At 42.5% G+C, this 21,168-nt stretch overlaps 1 protein-coding gene across 3 annotated transcripts in view; it reads left to right on the top strand.

The window, feature by feature from the left end:
* The window catches only part of fam193a (family with sequence similarity 193 member A), a 206,912-nt gene that overhangs the window by 117,592 nt on the left and 68,152 nt on the right, over positions 1 to 21,168 (top strand). For all 3 annotated transcript variants that reach the window (XM_078215170.1, XM_078215168.1, XM_078215167.1), the window contains exon 3: positions 11,893 to 12,138. In XM_078215170.1, the coding sequence (XP_078071296.1) occupies positions 11,893 to 12,138 (246 nt within the window). The remainder of the gene's footprint in view (positions 1 to 11,892; positions 12,139 to 21,168) is intronic.

Raw genomic sequence — 21,168 nt, 5'->3', positions numbered from 1 at the left:
ATTGTCTCTAGACAGGATAGCCCGCAAGTTGCTGGGATTCGCATTCTAATCAGTATTCTGTAACTTGATTTTGTGACTCTGTGCCCTGTTTGAGAGCACATTTCCACTCCATCTGACGAAGGAGCAGCGCTCCGAAAGCTAATGGTATTTGCTACCAAATAAACCTGTTGGACTTTAACCTGGTGTTGTTAAAACTCTTACTGTGTTCACCCCAGTCCAACGCCGGCATCTCCACATCATGACTCTAATCCAGCCATGCAACCAATGATCTTCTCTACCATTGCTAGGTTCTTGAACCATTTAAAACCCAAGATTGGGGATACCTGATCATGACTCTGATTTACTATATATAGTCTTTTACATGCTCTCTTTAATGTTGTTGCCACACAATAGACCACGGCCCTTTGCTAAGCTTTCTTGCACGGTGGCACAGTGGTTAGCATTGCTGCCTCTGTGTCAGGGACCCGGGTTCAATTTCCAGTTTGGGTCATTGACTGTGTGGAGGCTGCACATTCTCCCCGTGTCCGCATGGGTTTCCTCCGGGTGCTCCGGTTTCCTCCGCAGTCCGAAAGACGTGCTGGTTAGGTGCATTGGCCATGCTAAATTCTCTGTGTACCCGAACTGGTCCCCTGGCGACTAGGGGATTTTCACAATAATTTCATTGCAGTGTGACTTGTGCCTACTTGTGACAATAATAATTAAACTTGAACCTGATTTAAAAATGAAATCTCCAAACCCAGGACAACCAGGCTTCAATCTTCGCAGCTTCAGCTGAGCGCTGTCATTTGAGATTTGGTCAGCAATCACAGAAGATGGAATAAAGGCTGAAGTCCCATCAACTTTGCCTTCTACTATCCAGACAGTTGGATGAAACCATGATAAAGGGATTGTTGATTCATCACAGCAATCAATCTCAAATCGTTTACTCCGCAACACATCCATATATGAACAAGGAAAGCTTCCGTGGTGAGCTGTTGGAACTTTGTCCAAAGTCACCCTTTTGTCCCGAGTATTCTGCACGAGCCACATGTCACGTCTCATAGTTTCCCAAAATGTTAGTTTGTGAAAGAAATTGAACGAAGCACTACTGACTTCTACTTTACCCTGAGAGGATCTTTTCATAGATAACATTATGTTGTTATGAATCTTTGAATGGCATCATGATAGATAAGTCGTCGGGTCCGGATCGGATGTACCCCAGGTTACTGTGGGAGGTGAGGGAAGAGATTGCAGAGCCTCTGGCGATCATCTTTGCGTCGTCGATGGAGACGGGAGAGGTGCTGGAGGATTGCGGATGTGGTTCCTATTTTCAAAAGGGGAATAGGGATAGCCCAGGAAATTACCAACCGGTGAGTCTAACCTCAGTGGTTGGTAAGCTGATGGAGAAGATCCTGAGGGACAAGATTTATGAGCATTTAGAGAGGTTTAGTATGCTCAAGAATACTCAGCATGGCTTTGTCAAAGGCAGATCGTGCCTTACGAGCCTGGTGGAGTTCTTCGAAAATGTGACTAAACACATTGACGAGGGGAAAATGGTAGATGTGGTTTATATGGATTTTAGAAGGCATTCAATAAGGTCCCCCATGCAAGGCTTCTCGAAAAAGTGAGAGGGCATGGGATCCAAGGGGCTGCTGCCCTGTGGATCCAGAACTGGCTTGCCCAAAGGAGGCAGAGAGTGGGTATAGATGGGTCTTTTTCTAAATGGAGGTCGGTCACCAGTGGTGTGCCCCAGGGATCTGTTCTGGGACCCTTGCTGTTTGTCATTTTCATAAATGACCTGGATGAGGAAGTGGAGGGATGGGTTGGTAAGTTTGCCGACGACAAGAAGGTTGGTGGGGTTGTGGGTAGTCTGGAGGGATGTCAGAAGTTACAGAGGGACATAGATAGGATGCAAGACTGGGCAGATGGACTTCAACCCAGATAAATGCGTAGTGGTCCATTTTGGCAGGTCGAATGGGATGAAGGAGTACAATATAATGGGAAAGACTCTTAGTACTGTAGAGGATCAGAAGGACCTTGGGGTCCGGGTCCATAGGACTCTAAAATCGGCCCCGCAGGTGGAGGAGGTGGTTAAGAAGGCGTATGGTGTGCTGGCCTTTATCAATCGAGGGATTGAGTTTAGGAGTCCGGGGATAATGATGCAGCTATATAAGACCCTCGTCAGACCCCACTTGGAGTACTGTGCTCAGTTCTGGTCGCCTCATTACAGGAAGGATGTGGAAAAGATTGAAAGGGTGCAGAGGAGATTTACAAGGATGTTGCCTGGATTGAGTGGCATGCCTTATGAGGATAGGCTGAGGGAGCTCAGTCTTTTCTCCTTGGAGAGACGTAGGATGAGGGGAGACCTAATAGAGGTATATGAGATGTTGAGAGGCATAGATCGGGTGGATTCTCAGAGGCTTTTTCCCAGGTTGGAAATGGCTGCTACGAGAGGACATGGGTTTAAGGTGCTGGGTGTAGGTACAGGGGAAATGTTAGGGGGAAGTTTTTCACACACAGGGTGGGCGAGTGGAATCGGCTGCCGTCAGTGGTGGTGGAGGCAAACTCAATAGGGTCTTTTAAGAGACTCCTGGATGAGTACATGGGACTTAATAGGATGGAGGGTTATAGGTAGGCCTAAAAGGTAGGGATATGTTCGGCACAACTTGTGGGGCCAAAGGGCCTGTTTTGTGCTGTAGTTTTTCTATGTTTGTATGTTTAAACAATGCAAAAAAAACAGTATCTGAAATTTTCCTAGGCCCTCATATCCAGCTTTGGCTCACCTTGCTTGTTTCTGCCAGATTCTGCACCACTCCATAAGTGTTGCCAAATCCCAGAGCTATGCGTTGTTATAGATTTCTTAGGGTGAGTGTAGTTTGCCCACTGGGTAGTTGGACAAAGCGGACAAAAGGCCGTTTTCCAAATCAGTGCATTAACTGTCCTGAGTGGTTAATTGGTTATATTGGCCTGTATGAACATTTCTTCACTAAACTGACTACTTATCAAGGAGTGTAAACACATGGACAGCAATCTGGCTGTACCTGAAATCGCAGCTTGCTTTCCATGTGGATGATGAAATGATGCACATCGTTTCATCCTGATTTCAAACTCATTATCTTAGTCACCAGCTGTTATCCTGTTGTTTGCCTGCTTATAGATCGTGACTGGCCTATTGCTCTGATTGACTTTTATATGGGGGAAAAAGTAAGATGCTACATGGGAGAAATTTTATAGGGTTTTATCAAGTTCCTGAAATAACTGTCCTTGGTTGTTCATCCACATTATAATAGACATCATTTAAACTGGTTAAATCAGGTCAGCATGCATAAATGGCACTTTCATCATACTTTTTCAGATAAAATCATTAGAATTGACATCAGTTGTACAAACTGCACTTGATTAGTCACAAGCTTTCCTGATGATTTATATTGAAGAGGGAGACTGTATCATTCTTTTGTTCATGGTAATTTGAGTTTATGTCAATCATTTATGTTCACCCTTTCACAGAGTAATATTTTGTAAGTCTATAAATTACAAGTGATGTGACACCTATCATACCTTGCAACTGAGAAGTTGAGCTACATTTTGTGCTCCGGTTATACGACAAGAAAATAACTTGATGCTAAATGTAGCTGTAAATGGACTGTACAGCGAAGCCTACAGGGCGGTCCTTCATGAAGCCCCCAGCTGTGACATTTAACTAGTTGTAACTGAATCTTAATAAAGGGAGCTATCAAGATATGGGGTGCGAACTGGCAAGGATAGATTGGGGAACCTTACTAAAGGAGCTGACGGTGGATAGGCAATGGTTCATATTTAAATAGTGTGCACGAATTACAACAATTATTCATTGGCACAAAAGTAAAAGGGAAAAGGTGGCTCAGCCATGGCTTACAAAAGAAATTCAGGATAATAAATCCAAAGAGGGGACATATAAAATTGCCAGAAAAAGCAGCAAGCCTGAGGTTTGGGAGCATTTTAGAATTCAGTAAAAGAGGACAAAAAAATTGATCAAAAGGGGAAAAGTAGAGCATGAGAATAAAATTGCAGGGAACATAGAAACTGACCGTAAACTTTGCATAAATATGTGAAGAGAAAAAGATTAATTAAGGCAAACTTGGGTCACTCACCAGTCAGAAGCCGGGGCAATTATAATGGAGAACAAAGAAATGGCAAAAGAATTGAACAGATACTTTAATTTTGTCTTAACACAAGAGGGCTCAAATAACTTCTCTGAAATGTTCGGGAACCAAGGGTTTAGTGAGAGGGTGGAATTGAAGGAAATCGGTATTAGTAAGCAAATGGTGCTGGGGAAATTCATGGGGTTAAAGGCTGACAAATCACCAGGGGCTGATAATCTATATCCCAGAGTAATAAAGGAAGTAGCCCTGGAAATATTGGACGCATTGGTGGTCATCTTCCAAAGTTCTATGGAATCTGGAGCAGCTCCTCGGTGGCTAATGTAACCCCACTCGGAAGATGCTAGAGTCTATTTTAAAAGATGTGACAATGGAAAGCATTAATGTGATTGGACAAAGTCAACGTTTGTTTATAAAAGGCAAATCATGCTTAACAAATCTACTGGAGTTTTTTGAGGATGTAACTAGCGGAAATTTGATTGAATTTTTTGAGAAGGTGACTAAGTGTGTAGATGAGGACAGTGCACTTGATGTGGTCTACATGGACTTCAGTAAGGCTTTTGACAAGGTCCCACATTTGGAGACTGGTCAGGAAGTTAAGAGCCCATGGGATCCAGGATAATTTGGCAAATTGAATCCAAAATTAGCTTTGTGGCAGGAGGCAGAGAGTGATGGTGGAAGGTTGTTTTTGTGACTGGAAGCCTTTGTCCAGTGGTACCACAGGGATTGGGGATGGATCCTTTGCTGTTTATCGTGCACCTTGATGATCTAGATGTGAATGTGGGTGGTATGATCAGTAAGTTCACAGATGAAATGAAAATTGGTGGTGTGGTAAATAGCAAGGAGGAAAGTTTTAGATTACAGGATGATACAGACGGGCTGGTCAGATGGGCAGAACAGTATCAAATGGAATTTAAGTCTGAAAAGCGTGAGGTGATGTGCTTTGGTGTGGGGGGTGGGGGAGGGGTGGTGGGGTGGGGATGTTAAGGAGATGAAATGAGGGGCATGGACAGAGTGAATAGTCAGAAGCTTTTTCCCAGGATGGAAGAGTCAATTACTTGAGGGCATAGGTTTAAGGTGCAAGGGGCAAGATTTAAAGGAGATGTACGGGGAAAGGTTTAAAGGAGTTGTACGAGGCAAGTTTTTTACACAGAGGGTGGTGGGTGCCTGGAACAGCTGCCAGGGGAGGTAGTGGAAGCAGATACGATAGCGAGTTTTAAGGGGCATCTGGACAAATACATGAATAGGAGGGAATAGAGGGATATGGTCCTTGGAAGGATAGGGGATTTTAGTTCAGTCGGGCAGCATGGTCGGTGCAGGCTTGGAGGGCCGAAGGGCCTGTTCCTGTGCTGTAATTTTCTTCTTTGAGATTTAGAGGGGATTGGAGGAAAAACTTTTCATAAAACTCTGACTCTAAAACTTGTCTGAACCGCCGCCTCCAGTGCATTTTCATTTTTCCTTAAATATGGGGACTGAAACTGCACACAGTATTTAAGATGTGGTCTCACCAATGCCCTGCGTGACTGAAACATAGTAAGAAGTCTCGCAACACTAGGTTAAAGTCCAACAGGTTTATTTGGTAGCACAAGCCACAAGCTTTCGGAGCACTGCTCCTTCATCAGGTGAGTGGGAGTTCTGTTGACAAACAGGGCGTATATAGATACAAATTCAATTTACAGGATAATGGTTAGAATGTGAGTCTTAAAGGTAATCAAGTCTTAAAGGTACAGACAATGTGAGTGGAGAGAGGGTTAAGCACAAGTTAAAGAGATGTGTATTGTCTCCAGCCAGGACAGTTAGTGAGATTTTGCAAGCCCGGATGAATGAACACCGCTCGACAATCATCAGGCAGGAGTGTTCTCTTCCTGTGGGGGAGCACTTCAGCAGTCACGGGCATTCAGCCTCTGATCTTCGGGTAAGCATTCTCCAAGGCGGCCTTCACGACACATGACAGCGCAGAGTTGCTGAGCAAAAACTGATAGCCAGGTTCCGCACACATGAGGACGGCCTCAACCGGGATCCTGGGTTCATGTCACACTGTCTGTAATCCCCACGACTTGCCTGGGCTTGCAAAATCTCACTAACTATCCTGGCTGGAGACAATACACATCTCTTTAACCTGTGCTTAACCCTCTCTCCACTCACATTGTCTGTACCTTTAAGACTTGATTACCTGTCAAGACTCGCATTCCAACCATTATTTTGTAAATTTAGTTTGAATCTATATATGCTCTGTTTGTGAACAGAACTCCCACTCATCTGATGAAGGGGCAGTGCTCCGAAAGCTTGTGGCTTGTGCTACCAAATAAACCTGTTGGACTTTAACCTGGTGTTGTGAGACTTCTTACTGTACTTACCCCAGTCCAACGCCGGCATTTCCACATCATGACTGAAACATAACATCGTTTTACTTCTCTAAAAGTAGGAGAGGCTTGCTACAGTTGGACAAGCGAGACTACACCTGGAATACTTTGAACGATTTGGTCTGCTTATTTAAGAAAGTATATAAATGCATTAGAACTAGTTCAAAGAAGATTCACTGAAGTGATACCTGGGATCGCCAGGAGGAAATACCTTATGAGGAAAGATTGGACAGCTGGGTCTATATCCATTGGAGTTTAGAAGAACGAGAGGTGACCTTATTGAAACCCTGAGGGGTTTTGACAAAGTGGATCCTGAAAGGATGTTTCCCCTTGTAGGAGAATACATAGCGAATGGGCATAGTTTAACAATAAAGGGTGTTCCTCTTAAGACAGCGATGAAGAGAATTTTTTTCTCCAGAGGGTTGGGAGTCTTTGGAACTCTCTTCCCTAGAGAGCAGTGGAGGCAGGGTCGTTGAATATTTTTAAGGCAGTGGTAGATAGATTCTGGACTAACAAAGGAATTAAAGGATATTGGGGAGTAGATGGGATTGTGGAATTTAGGCCACAATCAGCTTGGGTGGCACAGAACAGGCGTCGAGTGTGGCGACTCGGAGATTTTCACAGTAACTTCATTGTGATGATGTCAGCCTACTTGTGACAATAATCAAGAAATAAACTTAAACTATTCTGTACGTGGCAAGTTCCAGGCAATATGATAATGACCAGATAAGTTTTTTGGGGCGACATGGTGGCACTGTGGTTAGCACTGCTGCCTCACAGGCCAGGGACCCGAGTTCGATTCCCAGCTTGGGTCACTGTCTGTGTGGAGTTTGCACATTCTCTGTCTGCGTGGATTTCTTCTGGGTGCTCCGGTTTCCTCCCATAGTCCAAAGATGTGCGGGTTAGGTGGATTGGCCATGCTAAATTGCCCCTTAGTGTCAGGGGGCTAGCTAGGGTAAATGCATGGGGTTACGGGGATAGGGCCTGGGTGGGATTGTGGTCAGTGCAGACTCGGATGGGCCAAATGGCCGCCTTCTGTACAGTAAGATTCTATGGCCAGACAAGCTACGATTTTAATTATGGAGCAGGCTCAAGGGGCCAAATGGCCGCCTCCTGCACTGTAGGGTTTCCATGATTTTATGACCCATCTGATCATTAACATGTTTGTGTGAGGTTGGAGTGCACGATTTGGCTTACACCATAGGAAGGATGTGATTGCACTCGAATGCGTGCAGAGAAGATTCACCAGGATGTTGCCTGGCTTATCTTTAACATTATCTTTATCATTTATTATGGTGACTACATTTCAAAAGTACTTTGGCATTGAAGCATTCTAAGAGGTTTTTAAGTCATGAAAGAAGCTGTACAAATACCAGTCCTCCTTGAATTTTGTAAAATTGCTCCACTGTGTTCTCCCTTTTTCTTCCCTATCGCTTCCTGATTGACAAGGTCTTGGCCATCTTGTCTCAGCACTGGTATTGTTCCATCTAAATACCTCTACCTCTACTATACACATTCACTCTGTCTCACTGACTTCAGATGTCTCAGAAAGCCTACCCTTTCAAGTGATTTCAGTTCTCTCTAATTTTCATCCTATTTTGTTTTGACCACATTCCCTCCCCCAAATGGTGAATTATAGTCAGAAGTTTTGAAGTATCAAAAAGAAAAATGCATTTCACATAGTGGAATGGCGAACAAGTGAGAAGAAGCAAAAATTGGAGACAACTTTTGTCCTGCCTTGTGTCACTGATTCATTTGAGCATGCTTCCTTGACGTTTGAAAATGGAGAGAGAAATCTATTGTCTGACCTGACAGTCTAGCTTTTTTTCCCCCTGTGTTGCTCAAGCAAGGCTCACATGAGAACAATTTGGCTTAAGCTTGCAAGACTGTGCACTGTGGATGAAAGACCAACTGAGCAAAACAATGCACAGACCTGGATGGCTTCACCTCAGTTTGTTGCCCAAACAGATGTTCCAGATTATCAAACTCTAATAAATCACATTTTCTGAAGTCTTGCAGCAAGTAATTTTCTAAGGTCCATATGTTGATTGTTCAAACGTCCACTAAGTAGTACATTCTGCCCTCCTCGCTCCCCCCTCCCTCCCTCCCTTTCCTTTTCCCAGGCTGTAATGATAGTGAGTGTGGGACATAAGCATTTGAAGATTGTGCAACCCCCTTCATCCGGAATGCTCTCAGTTTACTGCCTCAGTACCAGGGAATTTTCTGCAACTCTGGTGCTGTACGTCTTATGATTTCTCCAGGCATCATTCATGTTATAAGGGGAAAATCTAATGCAAGCTCTTTCACAGTTGAAATGGACACAGTATGAAAACTCCATCTGCTCTTATTGGGCTTGATTGAATTCCTCACTGTTGTATGCTTCGAAGGGAAGGCTGTGCCATGACTTGAGATTTTCAGACACAACTATCAAAAAACACTGCACTCTCAGAACGTACAAGCTATTCATTGTGGCATTCAGAAACTCAAAATATGCACTTAGTTTCCTTGATTCTTCCACAAGAATTTTGCTTGGCTACCTTTACTTGGGAAGCCTGAAAAACTAAACAATACTTCCATCATGACTCGAATTGTTTGTGATAAAATTTTAATAGTTTGGTGACGTGATATGTGCACCCATAAAAAAGCACATCTCTTCCTTTTACTTTCTCATTCCTTCAGTATTTCAGTATGAAAAGGAATACTGGTATGCTGAATTACAAAGAGTAAAGGGCACCAAGGTCAGAAGCTCGTTAAAAAACACTCCATCGTGTAGGGCCACAGTCGTTGGGTTTTTCCCATGTTTTTATTTACAATCTGTCTGCTTTCTGCAGCCATGGGTGCTCTTTATACAGACACAAGCTTGCTGACTTAGTGTTTTCCACTAAAACCCTCAGAGTTGTCATAATTTCCTTTCTTTTTCTGCATTTATTGAAGGTTTGATTGCAATGCCTTGATTTTAAAATTCTCATCCTTGTTTTCAAATCAGTCATGACCTTAACTCCTCCGTCTGTCTGACATCTCCTCCAGCCCCACAATAATCCCAGATATCTGCTCCTCTAATTCTGGCTCCTTAAGCATCCCCAACTTCAGCCGCATCCACCGTTGGTTGCTGTGCCTTCAGCTGCATGGACCTGAAGCTCTGGACTTCCTTACTAAAACTCTCCAACTCTCTACCTCTCTTTTAAGATACTCAAACCCCACTTCTTTGAGCAAACTTATGTGGCAAGGGGCCAGATATTTTTTAATGCTCCTATGAAGCACCTTGGGATGTTTTATTCAAGGTCCTATATAAACACAAGATCTTGTTCGAATCCCATTATCATCAGCAACACATTTATTTAACACATGAAATAGGAGCAGAAGTAGGCCACTCGGCTGCTCGAATCAACTCCACTATTTGTTTTTCTACATTGAAGGTACCAAAAAACATATGTAATTTTCATATGTTCAATATCAGACAATGAAGACACATCCTGAGCACTTTGGTCAATGCACAATTAAGATCTGCATTTCCATTGACTGTCCACAGGAGTCATGAGAATGATGGGGGTTACCAGGACAATCTGAGTTATTGGGATGATGATTCTTATGAAGCTTTTGTTTTTTTTTGTTGATGCAGCAAGATATCAAAGTCTTGGTTGCTTTGAGAAGAGAGGATAACAGTACAGGAACAACTGTTTTTGCGAAAGGAAGCACAGACTGGCCAGTCTTAACTTTATAGGGCAGATCTTGAGATTATGCCTCCTGAAAGCAAATCACCTGAGCAGTAGAAGTAATCTTTCCCTATTTGATCCCTCAAAACCTCCTTTCATTTAGCATATTTCTGATAGATGCGAGCATAGACTCCGCTCTTGTGTGTTCAGCTGTCTGACCCATTTGAAACATTTAGTTTTGTGAATGACAATTGTTGTAGATTTGAGGCGGCCACCTTGCTTGCGTGTATTTCAGTAGTTAGAAGCCTGGAGCATTTTGTCTGATAGACAGAGAGCTTCTTTTGACACTGCTTGCCATGGAGCATGCACTACCAGGCAAGGTGGTTGAGGCAGACACGCTAGGATAATTTAAGACTTATCTAGATAGCCACATGAACAGACTGGGAATAGAGGGATACAAACAGATGGTCTAGTTAGGAACACATGATCGGTGCAGGCTTGGATGGCCGAAGGGCCTGTTCCTGTGTTGTATTGTTCTTTGTTGGAGGAACTTGCTTGCCTTCATCCAGCTTAGTCTTGATGAAGACGTTCCAAGACAATAGTGTTCAAGCTGTGCTCCAATTGACCTGTATATTTGCAGTGGTCCAAAATGTTCCTTTCAATATTTTTGTGTGAAAGTTGTTTTAGAAAGGATGTTAATTCACATGTGTTTCAATTGATTTTCTTCATTATTTGACAGTTCCCAATCTCTGCTGTGCACTTTCTCCATGCCGACTGAGTAGGCGTATCAAGACTGACATCCCAGTCACGCAATTCTGATTTATTTTGAAAAGTCAAACCCACCTAACTACCTTCTCGCCATAATCTTTCAATCTCTTCTGTCATTCAGTTGTCTCATGAATTCATTTGTACTGTCCCCCTCGAGTAACTGACTCCATAACACTTTCTCCTTTGTGGAAAAGGTGACTTGTATTTCTCAAAGTAAGCCTTTGTTGTAATAGCAGCATTTTAAAAATTCATTTATGGATGTGGGCGTCGCTGGCTAGGCCAGCAATTCTTGCCCATCCCTAGTTGCCCTTCAGAAGGTAGTGGCGAGTTGTCTTCCTGAAACGGTGCAGTCCCTGAGGTGTAGGTGCACCCACAGAACTGTTAAGGAGGTCATTTCAGGATTTTGACCCAAAGGTTACCATCTCAATGCCAGAATGTGCATGTTTCAAGTTACGTTCCAGACAGTCCCGAAAATGGAGCTCTGGTTCTGGATTCTGGGTTGATATTTAGCAGGATACTCTATGGGTTTGGGTGTTTGGAGAACTCTCACTGCATCACTTCATTAGGGATAAAAGTAGGAAAATGTGGTTTTGGCAGCAAGGTTGAAAATCATGCTGACTAAAGTCAGATAAATTGTTGTTTTCTGGCTCTAAGAACAGCTAGCTAATTGTTTGCAAAGCTATGCAAGTTTGACAAGCAAGTAACAGTTTATCTTACCTTCAGTCTTTACATTATACTACGTTTACACTCTAGATCAGAGTGAAATGTGACTGGCTGATCCGAGTTTCCCTCAGAAAAATGAAGGAAATAGCAGGACACTATCTCAGAATATCAGAAAATCCTGGAATCTTAGATCAACTGGAAATTTTTCCTCAATGCCGTATAAATCAATGAAACATGATGATGTTTAAAAACGTAGATGTTTAAATACTTTATTATTGTTCTTGTGCTTCCTCATGGTGTATTCACCTCCTATTTTATTCCATCTAGACGCCCTTCACTTTTGGCCTGGGTCAGAGGGCACCGTACTCGACAGGAGAACGATGTCTTCTGTGTCGAAGCGAACGCAAAGACTCTTCACTCTCAGAGAGTGGGATTACAAACCCAAACAAAATGGCACTTTCTACATCTCCAAAAACCAATAGCATGTTGCACCTTCCACTCTGGGTGTGTCCAGATTGCAGGCGTACAGTTGAAAAGGATGATCGGCAGGTTTCTCTGGAGCAATCTCTGGTGGTAAGTAGGACAATGTTAATATTCTCTTTCTATAAGATTAACCTGGTACTGTTGGATTTTCTTTCTAAAATTCTAAACGTCAAATTGTTTGTTTCCACTTTTCCTCTTTAATCAATTCTGCTTGCAGCCTTACTGTGAAAATCAAGAGTTTACAAACTTAAAACATTCAAATGAGTTGAATGGAATTTATGCAAGTATGAGTAAACCATTCGCCTCATCAGGAATTTTGTGGCCATTAGGGTGTTGGATGTACTTCAATTCTGCATGCCCACCGTTGTTGTATGTTGCTTGAAGCCCTTGGCTCTCAAAAATCTATCATTGTCAGTCCTATAATTTTGGATTTCCCCAATTTCCTCAGATTTTTGCAATGAGGCTTCCAGATTTCCACTACCCTTTGTATGAGATAATGCTTCTTCATTTCATTCCTAAAAGACCTAGCTTTGACTGTAAGATTGTGCCCTTGTTCTGGATTCAGTCACCAGAGGAAAGAGATTTGCCATATCTTCTCTTTCAAGCCTCTATCATTTTAAACACTTAGTTTTGATTGCCCCTCAGCCATCGAAACACTAGGAATACAAACTAGACTGTCAGATAGTAACCCTTTAAGCCCTCTGATTATTCAGGAGAATTAGTGCTGTACCCATTCCAAGGCCAATATATCTTTCCTGAGGTGCAGTACCCAAAACTGAATGCAGCACTCCAGAATCGGGTCTCACTAAAGCTTTGTGCAACTGAAGCAGCAATTATCCCAGCTTTACCAGCCCTCTTGAGATAAAGGTCAACAATGCATTAGCCTTTACTTTTGTACCTATACACTACCTTGTAATGATTTGTATATATTTGGAACACCCAAATCACTTTGCTGCTCTACACTGGGTCTAAATCTTGGAACTCCCTCCCTCCCTAACAGCACTGCAGGTGTACCTACACCTCTGGGACTGTAGCTGTTCAAGAAGGCAGTTCACTACCACCTCCTGAAGGGCAACTAGGGATGGGCAATAAATGCTGGTGATAATATCCCATAAATGAATGTTTAAGTCCCCAGTCTCAGATTGCAAGAGAACAGTCTGGTTATTCTTCCTTGGATTCAAGGCCTTAAAAAAAATGAAAGTAGTCAACCGTGACATACATAACCTACCCAAATCCGTGCTAACTCTCTTTTGATCACTCATACTTGTCGAAATGCAGAGTCACATTGTCCCCTTTGATGGATTCCAGTAGATTGCTCATAACTTGGGTTAAACAGACAGGTTTGTCATTTCCTGGTTTCTGCCTCTCAGTCTTCTTTAAACAAAGGTTGTGATATTTGCAATCAGAAATCCAAAGACAGAATTCCTGAATCTAGAGGGCCTTGGAAGGTTATGGTTGGCTCTTCTGCACTAGGGATTGTACAAGTGCTTTTTACCTTGAGCATTTAGCAAACTGACCTCGTTACTACGATAAGGTTTTAGAAGCAATTTGTGATCCTCCCGCAAGTATTTTAGAACATTGAAGTTTCTTCATGCTCAACTTCTTCACTCACAGACCAAATGCAGAGTAAAGCTTCCTGTGTTCTGTTCCAACAATATTTCTTAAATTCCGACTAAGGCGTGCAACTCCCACTGTTGCAATGGCAATCTTTCCACTTCTTACCAGCCAACTTTAGGGTGTTTCACAAGTGAGATTACCAGTTTAATCACCAAGAAGTGCACTGATGCTACTTGAGTTTGTTTGAAGCAAGGGCCATTGCGATTAGGGAAGGAAGCTTTTATCCTATTAGTCTATGCTGTGTTTGAACTATTATTCTAAGGTTGGAAAGTCTGTTAGCTTGCTGTATCACCTGGTCCTGTCCCCATGGAGTGCTCAGAATCAGAGCTATTGTTTGATAGTTGGATTTGCTTTCAAGCACACTTCGCAACACAGGAAGATCGCCACATTCTACAACATAAGGATGCACTGTAATCAGTGCAGGCTGCAAAGAATTTGGCTCATAAATGTCTTTGTAAACAGACAATACGGAGTGCATGATTAATTGCACCAATACAGAGCACGGATCCCAAGGTAATGTCCAATATGAAGTGTTGGATTGATCAAGGTGTTTAAAGTTATCGATAGGATTCCTGAACTAGCTGCAAGAGAAAATGTCCATAAGAGAATTTTGTTTCCCTTGCAAGGCATTATGCTCCTCAGTAGGACAGATTCCTTTAAAATTTATCTTTGAGCAACAATTCATGTTTGAACTTTTTTCAAATTTATGTTCTGAAAGGGTCACGTGATGGAAATGTGAGAACGGCTGTGTTTTTCCGAGCTCTGGCGCCACTTATTTTTTAAAATCCTTTATTTGTCCTGATGCACAACCCATAATTTTCTAATCCTGAAGTGTATATTCCATGCTATGTTCCTGGAAGATCCTGGTTAGGTTTGGATGATAGGGAGCCCAGCAAAAGAGAAGAAAATCCTTGCTTGATCAAGGCCTTGTTCGCACTGGCTGTTTAGTTGATGAACAGGTTCGTGCTTTAGCGATGTTGTAGGCATTGTGATGAAGGCTACTGTTGTGAGTAAGGTTGTGGATGACGGTCTCGGCTCCCTGGAACAAAACATTGGTGCTTTCATTGATGAACCTGAAGATACCCCAAAAAAAGGTGAAGTGAAGGAAAGATCCTGTTAGTTGAGAGGGCAGTTTCCTCGGTGGAGGCTCACCTTCAGTCCTTGAAAGTCCTACTACATGGCATGTCAGACATCCTGGTTAATTCAGGGAGACGGGGCTGGAGGAGTGGTGTCTGTGTGGCCAATTGCCCGAGAGGAGCCAAGGATAAATTCCTGACTGAATTTGAGAACTGGCTGCCATACTTTCATAATGTCAATTTGAAAGCTAGTTGTTTCACGTTCCAAGAGGCATACTGTATCCAGTCTTCGAGATCTGGGGTCAGCTATGTGCCCTGATCACTGGTCTTACATTGCCTTGACCTCAGTGTTCGTCAAGAAGGGCTGGAGGTAGCTGGACACCTGCTGGGGCCTAGGTTCGTCTCCGCTGGACTTCGGAGCGACAGCACAGCGGAAGTGCAGAGACCTCGATGAAACTATTGATGGATCCATTAACAATCCTATCGAGGCTTTGGCCTTTTCAAGCTCCATGGATGGCAATATTAAGCCTGAACTATTCCCTTTGTGATTATAATCGGGATTTTGTGATTTATTTTATCTTGATAAGGGTATCTGATTTTTGAGCACTGTGGCATATGTCACTTGTTATCCTGTTTTTTTTGAAAGCCAGGGATATCCATTTATTTATAACGGAATTCATCCACCGGTATGCTTTGGCGGTGGAACAAGGGAGACGTTAGTTTAAAGTGTGTTATCATTTGCATTCAATCTTGGTTGTTCCATGGGGGAATGGTGTGGGTAAGATTTATGCCCACTCTGTTTCTGGTCCTGTGTCAAATTTTGATCCTTAGGATAATATTTGTAATACGGAGATATTTCTTCTGCTTGTGGACTTGTAATGGGTCTTCATCGTTCTATTTAGGAGTGTGCTGGGATGGTTATATGGCAGGGTTGTGCGATATTTATCCTTTTTCTTGTATTGTAATCCTGGCATGTCTTATGGAGGATTACATTATATGGTATCCTTGACTTTAATTATGGATAACAGCGCTAGAGCAGGGTGGTGGGCAATCAGTTTGGTATAGAGATGGTGGGCATGGTCAGTCCTCAAAACCGTCTTTAGAACTAATGATGTTGTGCTTTTCTTTTGGTTTTTTTTATTATTTTGAAGTTAAAGAATCCATGTTGGTTTTCTGTGAGGGTACAGACAGAGCATGTATCCTGGAAAAGACAGGGTTTTATTGTTGTTGGAGCCTCCAGCATAGCTGGGGTTGGGAAAATATTTACTAGTGCGTGCCTGAGCATGGTCGGGCAATCCTTGGTTGTGTAACCTTTCATGGCTTGGTATCCTATATTTTCATTGGCTGTGTGGGTTGTGATGGTGGCTAATTTGGTAGTTTGACTCCTAAAATGTACAGTGACAAGCACGCCATCCTGTCGGGAGAAAGAGGTTCTTGTCCTTCCCTGGGTTATCCCAATTGTGGATAATCATTGCTTATTGGCTCTTTTATCTAAATATCTCTTACTGTGTAGGCAAGGGTGGCAGCTACTTTAGAAAATCCATCCAGGTATGGAGATAGTCATAGAGGTTTACAGCATGGAAACAGGCCCTTCGGCCCAACTTGTCCATGCCGCCCTCTTTTTTTTAAAACCCCTAAACTAATCCCAATTGCCCGCATTTGGCCCATATCCCTTTATACCCATTGTATCCATGTAACTATGTAAATGCTTTTTAAAAGATAAAATTGTACCCGCCTCTACTACTATCTCTGGCAGCTTGTTCCAGACACTCACCACCCTTTGTGTGAAAAAATTGCCCCTTTGGACACTTTTGTATCTCTCCCCTCTCACCTTAAACCTATGCCCTCTATTTAGACTCCCCTACCTTTGGGAAAAGATATTGACTATCTACCTTGTCTATGCCCCTCATTATTTTATAGACCTCTATAAGGTCACCCCTCAGCCCCCTACGCTCCAGAGAGAAAAGTCCCAGTCTATTCAGCCTCTCCTTATAACTCAATCCATCAAGTCCCGGTAGCATCCTAGTAAATCTCAGTAGATATTTATACTTCTAATGAAAGGTATCCTGTTATCTGTTGGGCCCGAGGGTGAATTTAGATACCTGAGCTCTGTTTTATTTCCAAGCTTCCCATGAGGCTGTGTAGCTCTGTTCCTGTTACCCAGTGAGTGTGTGCACTGTCACGCCATGTTTTAGGTTTGGGGTTGTAGAGAGAGAGGAGAGACTGAGTAGACTGGGGCTATACTTATTGGACTTCAGAAGAATGAGGGGAGATTTTGTAGAAACATATAAGATCATGAAGGGAATAGATAAGATCGAAGCAGGGAAGTTGTTTCCACTGGCGGGTGAAACTAGAACGAGGGGTCATGGCCTGAAAATAAGGAGGAATTTCACCCAAAGAGTTGTGAATCTGGAGTTTCCTGTTCAGTGAAGCAGTTGAGGCTACCTCATTGAATGTTTTTAAGGCAAGGATAGATAAATTTTTGAACAGTAAAGGAATTAAGGGTTATGGTGAGCGGGCGGGTAAGTGGAGCTGAGTCCACAAAAAGATCAGCCATGATCTTATTGAATGGCGGAGCAGGCTCGAGGGGCCAAATGGCCTACTCCTGCTCCTAGTTCTTGTGTTCTTGTGTATCCTGATGTTCCCGTCTTTCTGAGGTCTCCTTTCATTGTTTGGAGGTTTTGAGGTACTGTTTAAGTTTCTGATTGGTTGTGTTTGATCCTACAGATGTTTTCTTATGTTGTGTAGCTCCATCTTTGTCATCCTGTGGGTGAGAATGTGCACCAATGTGCCATGTGTTCATGGCTTAATCCTGATATCCCCCACTCTTTGTAATATCCATTCATTATCCACGCGGTGGGAGGTGTTGATTACAATGAATTTAATCGATAATCCAAAACAATTGTAATAACATCTGGTCTTTTCTGTAAGTACGTGTAGAAAAATGATTGTTCTGAGCTATGCTGAATTTTGGGGGGTGGTTGCATTATTTGGTAAAATTGGAAAATCTTCAATAAAAACATTTTAAAATTGTGATTAAATTCAAACAATTTATTCATTAAATTCTACAATTCATATGAAATGAAATATATATTAATAGACAACGTGTATTTTTGTGACCCGAGTCTAGGATCAGATTTAGGCTGTTTCCTTTCCCAGTGGCCGAAGGTTGGGATTGTGGCTTGTTGTGGAAGCAAAAGCAAAGTTGGCCAAATGACACCTCTCCCTGTGCTTATCTTTGTGAAGACCTGCCAAGGCTTGCTGTCCCAGCCCACTCGTGAAGAATTGGTCACTTCAGTAAGATGCCAGCAAGCTCATTTAGGACTAAATGAGAAAGGTAGAGAGAGCAGAAAAAGGAACATGGAGAAAATACTGTAAAAATGGGAAACTGCTTTATCCAGTGGTGAGAATGTGAAAGTCAGGGCCACAAGAAGTGGCTGAACTGAATTGTATAAATACATTTAAGAAACGACTAAACATGCATTTGAGATAGAAAATAATAGATGATTAGAATCATAGAATCCCTATAGTGCAGATGGAGAACATTCAGCCCATCAAGTCTGCACGGACTCTCCAAAGAACATCCCACTTGCCACTTTCCCCACCCTGTCCCCATAACCCCATGCATTTTACCATGGCTAATCCACCTAACCTGCGTATCTTTGGACTGTGGGCGGAACAGGAGCATCTGGAGGAAACCCCCACACAAACAGGGAGAATGTGCAAACTCCACAGTCACCCAAGGCCAGAATTGAACCCGGGTCCCTGATGCTGTGAGGCAGCAGTGTGTTAACCACTGTGCTGCCCATAGTTCTGATAAAGTTAGATAAGAAAAGATGGGAGGAGGCTTGATTGGAGCATGAACACTGATATGGACTGGTTGGGCCCATTAGATGCTTCACTATCATTTGCCCTATGTAAAGTCGACAGGGGAGCTTCAAACACAGTGATCAGGACAAATCTTCTATACAGGACACTGTTTTTGGACACTATGAATTTGGCACTAAAATATTTACTAATTTGTTTTAGGCTGTGAAAAATGATGGCAAAAATAAATGTTGAAAGATCCTTTTATTGAATACTTGAGAGATTAGAAACCCTTTCATGTTTTTGACATCTCCACTGCACAGCTGAGAGGGTACAGAATTCTTGAAGCTGACAGCTTTGGGATTATGCTTGTTCCTACCTTGTTGATGTCTCCAATGCTGTGTTTAATTTTTCTTGGCCATTTGGAGATTCTGTCTCCAGTTGTTGCTGTTGGTTGTTTCAGTCATTGATTGTTACCATGAAGCGTTAACATTCCCATGTGATACGATTCCTTTCTAATGAATACATTTTGCATCTGGGTCCCTTGTAGGTGTGCAGCAGATCACTAGTGTCGTGTCTACTCCTGATCCTCCTCCAGGCAGATTTGGAATGAATGTTAGTATTTGACATTGGGGTACTTGGCACGCCATAACATTCAAGGCTAGGGGCCAAGTGCTGGCAAGTGGGATTAGGTGGGCAGGTCAGGGCCTTTCATGGGTTGGTGCAGACTTGATGGGCCGAAAAGCCTCTTCTGCACTGTAGGATTTTGGATTCTGTGGTAAAATCTCAGTGCTGCAGGTGTGTCTCATGTTATTTGTACTCGCGTTAGGTTTGTTGAGCTGTTTTCTTGAGTAGTGCAAATTGGTTGGCTGAACATCTTTGTAAGGGTGTTTGCCTTTTAATTGTCAGTACCTTTGTCCTTCACTGCTAGGGAGCTGGGTTGTTAGAACTCTGTTTCCTATCATACTAAATAGTTCTAAATATTGTTCTGCCGGTCGGTGGGATGAGATGAAATTGATGGAATTTATTAAATAGATTCTTGATCATTCATGTTTGTAATCTTCTAAATTCAGCTTTCATTTCTTCTCTTGCTGCTGGTTTTGATGTATTGATGTGGCCTTTGAAAATAACTTTAAAAATTCTGTTTTTTAAAGTCAAGGTCAGGGAACATTTTTCTTTTAATAATGCATTGTCCCCTTGATCACGGTCAAAGTCAGGAATAGTATGGCCAGATCGCAAGGTGAATTTCCTTCAACTTGGATTCCAATTTCATGCAAGACCATTCCAAGCAGCTGACTACAACTAAATTGCAGCTTTTGTGTGATTAAACAACCGTGCCATACATTTATAGAACCATAGAAACTAGAAGCAGGAGCAGACCATTTGACCCTTCGAGCCTGCTCCTCCATTCTTTATGAACATGGCTGATCCTCAAATTCAATATCCTGATCCCCCCCCCCTATCCCCAAACTATGATCCCTAGTTCTCGACTTCCTCACCATTGGGAACATTCTTTGTGAATCTACCCTGTATGACCCTCTTAGAAATGTAGAAATGGTTGGTTTGTGTTTTCAGACTTTTGTATCTTTTTCCTGATGGAAGAAGCTGGAAGAGCGTATGTTAGTTATCCGACAAAGTAGCTTTTTTTGCGGTACCTTATCGAACGTGTTTTGGAAATCTAAGTATATTATATCTATTGGTTCCCCTTTATCTATCCTGCTTGTTATCACCTCAAAGAATTCCGAATGAATTTGTCAGGCATGATTTCCCCTTCATGAAACCATGCTGAATCTGCTTGATTATATTGAGTATTTCTCAATGCTCTGCTATTACATCCTTCATAATCGACTCCAACATTTTCACAGTGACAGATGTTGGGCTAACTGGCCTATGATTACCTTTTTTTGTCTTCCTCCTTTTTTGAATAAGGGTGTTGTTATATTGGCTGTTTTCCAATCCTCTAGGATATTTGCAGAATTTAAGGATTCTTGGAAGATTATTACCAATCTCTTGAGGTACTTCCTTCAATATCCTAGGATGCAACCCATCAGGTCCAGAGGGTTTATCGGCCTTTAGTCCCATTAGTTTCCCGAGTACTTTTTCTCTAGTGACAATTAATGTATTTATTTCCTCCCCCACCTTTGCCCCTTGATTATTCAGTATTTTTCATAGAATCCCAACAGTGCAGAAGGCAGTCATTCGGCCCATTGAGTCTGCACTGACCACAATCCCATCCAGGCCCTATTCCCGTAACCCCACATATTTACCCTGCTAATCTCCCTGACACAGTCAGGAGTCTAACAACACCAGGTTAAAGTCCAACAGGTTTATTTGGTAGCAAACGCCACTAGCTTTCGGAACGCTGCTCCTTCGTCAGATGGAGTGGAAATCATGATCTCCCTGACACCAGGGTCAATTTAGCATGGCAGGTCAACCTAACCCACACATTTTTGGAATGCTATTAGTGTCTACCTCTGTGAAGATTGGCACAAAGTATTTATTTATTTCTTCTGTCGTTTCCTGGTTCTCATTGTTATTTTTCCAGTCGTCTTCTCTAAGGGGCGCATGTTCACTTTGGCCTCCCTCTTCCCTTTTATTTATTTAAACAAGCTCTTACTGT

Source organism: Mustelus asterias, chromosome 6 (genome assembly GCF_964213995.1).
Source record: "Mustelus asterias chromosome 6, sMusAst1.hap1.1, whole genome shotgun sequence".
Taxonomy (NCBI): Eukaryota; Metazoa; Chordata; class Chondrichthyes; order Carcharhiniformes; family Triakidae; genus Mustelus; species Mustelus asterias.
This window is presented reverse-complemented; position numbering and strand designations above follow the sequence as displayed.